Source organism: Panicum virgatum, chromosome 1N, assembly GCF_016808335.1.
Source record: "Panicum virgatum strain AP13 chromosome 1N, P.virgatum_v5, whole genome shotgun sequence".
Lineage (NCBI taxonomy): Eukaryota > Viridiplantae > Streptophyta > Magnoliopsida > Poales > Poaceae > Panicum > Panicum virgatum.
Window position 1 is genome coordinate 59920117 of NC_053145.1, and position 5772 is coordinate 59925888.

The 5772-nt window shown below is 44.1% G+C and overlaps 1 protein-coding gene across 1 annotated transcript; it reads left to right on the top strand.

Moving 5' to 3' along the window:
- Positions 1-256: 256 nt before the first annotated feature.
- On the top strand, positions 257-1124 carry LOC120657157. The gene has a single exon (XM_039935419.1). The coding sequence runs from the start codon at positions 357-359 to the stop codon at positions 753-755; it is 399 nt and encodes a 132-aa protein (XP_039791353.1). The 5' UTR covers positions 257-356; the 3' UTR covers positions 756-1124.
- The last annotated feature ends 4648 nt before the right edge of the window (positions 1125-5772 follow it).

Below are 5772 nucleotides of genomic sequence, written 5' to 3' on the forward strand. Positions count from 1 at the left end.
AGTGGTCGGCACACATTTCGCGTGCCCACCTGCGCATCCGCCCCTTCCCGTACACCCATGACTCAGCCACCCGGGTTCCTCGAACGTGTCGTCCGTCGAGTAACCATCCAACCTGTCTGCACGGCGTCCACAAGAACCTCCACTATCCCTTTGCTTTCCTGGGCAAATCCAGGTCTCCAGCCCATAGACCCATTCCACGCGGCGACTCACCGATCCACCGCCCTCCTCTCCGCTCCCCTCGCTAAAGCCGACGAAAAATCCCCCACCCATCGCACACGCACACGCCCGATCTGTCAAACCCCTCTTCCCCCCTCCCGCACCCAGATCGGAATCGCGGGGTTCTCGATCCGGCATCCATGGCGCTGGAGTGGGTGGTGCTGGGCTACGCGGCGGGCGCGGAGGCGGTCATGCTGCTGCTTCTGACGCTCCCGGGCCTCGACGGCCTCCGCCGGGGCATGGTCTCCGTGGTGCGGAGCGCGCTCAAGCCGATGATGTCGGTGGTGCCCTTCTCCCTCTTCCTGCTCATGGACATCTACTGGAAGTACGAGACGCGCCCCACCTGCGACGACGAGCACGCCTGCACCCCCTCCGAGCACCTCCGCCACCAGAAGTCCATCATGAAGTCGCAGCGGAACGCGCTCCTCATCGCCGCCGCGCTGCTCCTCTACTGGGTCCTCTTCTCCGTCACCCAGCTCGTCGTCAGGCTCGACCAGATGCAGCAGCGCGTCGACAAGCTCAGGAAGCGCGACGACTGATCCGCTTCCGCTGCCGCATCCCGTCCAGTTTCATCCGGTGGTCTCGTGGCTCTTCATTCCTCCTCTTCGTGTGTTTCTGTTACTAGAGGGCACAGTTTATCATGCCTGGGTTGGTTCCTGTTTTGTTTTGTAGCGTGGATGCTTTGAGATCTCAATCGGAACATGAGGGAGCATGGTGGTAGTTTCTGCTGCAGATCCTAATCTGAGTAAATTGCCTTGCATCTATGACATAAACGAGTTAGAACAATTCTCTTGGGAAAATGCTGTCGGAAATGTTAATTGCTTTAGGTTGATTGTGTGATCATAACCAACTTGTTTACCCATGAATTAGTGTTCATATATTGGAGCTTCCGAGTGATTTGACTTGCATGTTTGATAAATTCAGCTCAGAGGAAATATAATTGGTTGTGCTTAGTAGCTGTATTATCATCGTGATCTAGGTTTCTTCATCAGAGAAAAAGAATCTGTCACTTGAAATTTTTTGAGGCCCTTAATATGTTGTTGGATGTAGAGAAATGGAATTTTCTAGTTTCTCATAACATCGAGCACCTGAGTGTTTTTCAGTCTAGCAGTTAGAATTCCTATATCCAGTTTGCGTGTGCTTGGGAAGTTGCTACCTAGGATTGGAAATTCATCTGATTGTAAACAATGATGTTCCTGCCTTGGATAGGTGCTATACCAGTACGGCAATGAACAAGATGAATTAGGGGCGATCATGCTACAAGTTGACTCATGCTATTTAATCCAACACATACTAGTAGAACACACTTTTCCTTTTATTAGACTGGAATTTCGGTTTGGAACTGAATTAGTTCGACCCAAACTGCGTATGGAGGTGTTTGTCTGTTTTGATAATGATTTGTATTGCCAGTGTGTTCCTGAGAAGATAGGAATTCATGCATTGCACTTCTACATTAACTGTTGCAGTGGATGGGCGAGCTTATTCTTGTTCCATGTCTTGCAAACTGCATGTTTCTAGTTTTTGCCTACCTATGTTTGTTTCAGCATCAACAATTCGACAGAGCTATATGGTCTGTTTAGCAACGCAGTAAATAGGGTGATATTCGAGAAGTTTGAGACGAGCGGGTATTTGTTATTTATTTATTTATTTATTTTGCTTAAAAATTTGTTAAGTTATTTAGCCTTAAGGCGACCTGCTTTCTGTATCTTAATTCGCCTATCCCACAGCCTGGAAGCATTTGTTATTACTACAGCCGGTTTGCAATACCATTTGATCCTTCGCATTTCATTTTTGCCATCCCATCTCCCTCCATCTCCCTCTTGATAAAAAACGTGCCTGAGCACGGTCGCTATTTCTGCCATCTTGTCTTGAAGCGTGTGCTTTTCTGTTAGATGAAAATCGTGTGCTTTTCTGTTGGATGAAAATCGTGTGCATTTCATGCGAAATGTGTGTCTGGTGGTGATATGTTGCGAAATTAGACCTGGCATGGCAAAAGGCATTAGGACATGCCTTCCTTTGTGATTCGGCTCTTTTATATGGGTGCTTGTTGAGACGTTGAGGCGGCCCCTGGAATGATAAATTTTGCGAACGGACGGTCTTTTAGTTTGGTGCTTAGGCACGTTATGTCCTCTTTGCACCATGTTAGACCTACTTGCAGTCTTGTTCTGAGTGTCCATTCACCATGTCTCTTTGCAGTTGTGACAACGCCGAACATCTCCGGTTTATTCCTGTTCGCTTGGTTTGACTACGGACATTGGAGACATGATATTTCGTTCGGGAATTCCCGTTCGCCGCCGCCGGTGGGTCTCGCTTGCCGTTGCTGTTCACACGTCGCTGTGTTCGCTTGGTTTGTCAAGCAACTAGTTAGTAGTATTGTTTTCTTATAACAAATCAGCACCAGCCACTAGCTATCAGCCAGTCAGCAGTATTGTTCTTTTATAACAAATTAGCACCACACATCGGCCGCAGCTAAGCGAACATGAATGCGAGCGCCGCTTTGCGTCGCACCCGCCACCGCCCACCAGTGTGTCGGTTGAGTATCAAAGTGTGCGGATGTGTATCCCTACCGCTGTGGTCGTTCTCAGAAACCATGAACGTGTAAACCGTCTTGGGAAAGCGGCCTGCATCTCAACGCCTGCACAACAATGGCGGCGACCCAGATCGCAGTATTGCTGTCGACCTGAGCGCAGCGGCTTGAGACGCTCCCGGCCGCTCGTCACGAGCCATGGCCAGCGCGTCGGCCTATCGTCGACTGGAGGTGCGTTGAGGCGTTGCTGAACGGGCGCTGTTCCAGGCAACACGCGTGACTGGCAGTGCTGTCATCGCAGAAAAAAAAAATGTATCTCCGGAGAAGATGTACAAAAGAAAGATTTGTAGATAAGTTTTTAATTTTCAAATAAAATATCCAAATTAAATTTGGATTGTACTATTGAATTTCTTATGATCAAATAAGATCACTTAACTATATTAAATAACTTTTAAGGCTAAATATTTTTTTCTAAAGGGCAACAATATTGTTATGACGTTGGAACAATTTCCAACATCATAACAAAATTGTTCCATCTTAATATTATTGAAATGTAGTCTTGTTTTGATGATTTTGTCATTATAAACACAATAGTGCCATCAAAATTTAATTTGAATATTTGATTCGAAAATTATACATTTTTAAAATATTTTTTTACATGGCATCCTATAAACCAAGAAATTATGAGCTAGTTCCACTACAAAAAGTAATTATGAGTTTTGTTTTGAACTCAAGGAATTATGAGCTAGTCCATATCTATACCTATTTCTAAAAGGCGGGACCATTTCTACGGTATATTGACTTTTGGTCCGTCAATAGTCACTAACAGGTGGGTCCACTCAACATATGCCCCACTGTCCATGTTGTCTTCAACTAGGAGTTGCCCGAGCGTAGCTCCTGACCAAAAAAAATAATCTGACTCTAAGCTATCGTACGTCAATGAATCCAGACATGACAAGAACGAATCCACCAATATCTAGGAAGACTAAGGAGCTGGCCAGTTTTGAAACAAAAAATTGAGAACAATCCAAATTTAGACAAATTTAGGAGAAGAAGAAGACCGACTCATTCTAATTTCCCAACATCAACATGGTAGAACAATATATCACAAATTGCAGTTAATATTTCACTACATAGGTCGTATATTTTTACTAATATATTCAGTGTTTACCGTAGAAACACACATGCATGTTTGACTATTAAATTCAAAATAAAAATTTAATACGTAGAGCTGGTAGGACATTGGTTACATCAATAGTGACAATCATGACACTAATGATAACCATGGTTTAATCGTGTGCTTAGAAAATAATTTTAGCATTATGCTTGGGGAGTATGACAAAACATTGTATTTTTTATCTTTATTTTCTTATGGGTTGCTAGGTAGCCATGTAGACTAAAACTTATTGTTATGTATGTTTGACGAGAAGTAAGTTGGAGGTTTTTAGATTTTGTCATGTAAAATTCTTGAAGTGTTCCGTAAGCTTCACATCTTTTTTCAACGAGTATTAGAAAACCTCACAAGAATGACATGATTATACGGAGCAAATGTATAGGAAAATAAGATAATATATGCATATAATTTTATTCTATAGCAAAGCACGGGCAATTTTGCTAGGAAAATAGAAGAAGGCTTCTGCGATGCTTCGCGCAACCTCGATTAATCGCGTTGCTGAACAGCTGACTTCTGGGCCGTGATATCACTAGTGGGCCCGACCAGTCCTTCACCATCAAACCCGGGCCGCCCGTCGTCCATCTCCAAAAAGCAGGTAAAAGTATGGGCCTTGCGGAAGTTTCGCAAGGAGTCGAGACTCGAGATCCGGCGGTTTTTTCTTTTTTATATTTAAAAAAAATTAAAATTTCAAAAATATATGTCGGTTTTGGAAAATTTCAAAAATATACCCCGGTCGCCCTATGGGGGGCGACAGGGCTCAAATGTAATTTTTTTTTCTTCAAATTTGCAACGAAGTCCCTGGAGAAAAAAAAGAGGGGGCCTGTCGCCCCCCCAACGGGCGACAAGCCCCTGTCGCCCACCCCAGGGGCGACAGGCCCCTGTCGCCCGTTGGGGGGGCGACAGGGTCCTGTGTGGCCAACAAAGTCTATTGAATTTCATAAAATTCCTCCAGCGTCTGAAGATTTATTGTGATATATTTGCAGAAGGATTTGGAAATCGAGTTCGAATTATCATGAAATTTACGGAAGGTGTCGAATGTCAATTTTGGTGGGCGATGCGGCCTCTAAAGGATGACACTAGATAAACTACTTTTCATGTGATTTCGAACTATAAACTTTTTTGTCAGCGCGGATGTCTGGTAGATGCAGATTTCACAAACCTATAATGATTAGAAACTAAAAACGAGGTCTCGAAGCAATTCGGACGATTTCGATTATCATTTATTTGTACTTATTAGTTACTTCTACCAATAGAGCTTAGAAGTTCGAAGTAATAATTTCTTGGTTGATTTTATCCTTAACCATTTCTTTTTTTTTGACACGAGGAACTCAACATGAATCCACTAATTGCTGCTGCTTCCGTTATTGCTTAAACCCTGGCCACCATTCCCTTTGTCATTTGAGACTAAAAATTCAGAAAAAAAGAGAGGGGTGACGAGAAGTAATAATGTGAACCACCAAATATTACATCATAATACAACAATAATGAAACACACATCACACATGCAGTGGCATGTCAGAACCCGTTGCAAACTACGGTAAACAGATTCCGGACTAACCTAACATGCCTTAGGTAATTTAAAAAAAAAACAGAATAAACACAATGATGCAGCATGTCACTAGCACTAGGGTAGTCCTAGTAGCCGTACCCCCACGTAGCAAACTGCGTTGAGCCTTCTCCGCAGTATCCACCCATTGCAGGTGGTGCAGGCGGTGGTGCCGGAGGCGCATGGCCCTTCTTCTTGTGACAAGGGCAGTTGCAGTAAGGAATAGTGCATGGTTCATCCTGTGAACCGGCTGCATTGCTGGTATCATCAACTTCGTCGTCTTTGTTAGCCTCGCTCACTTCCTCATAA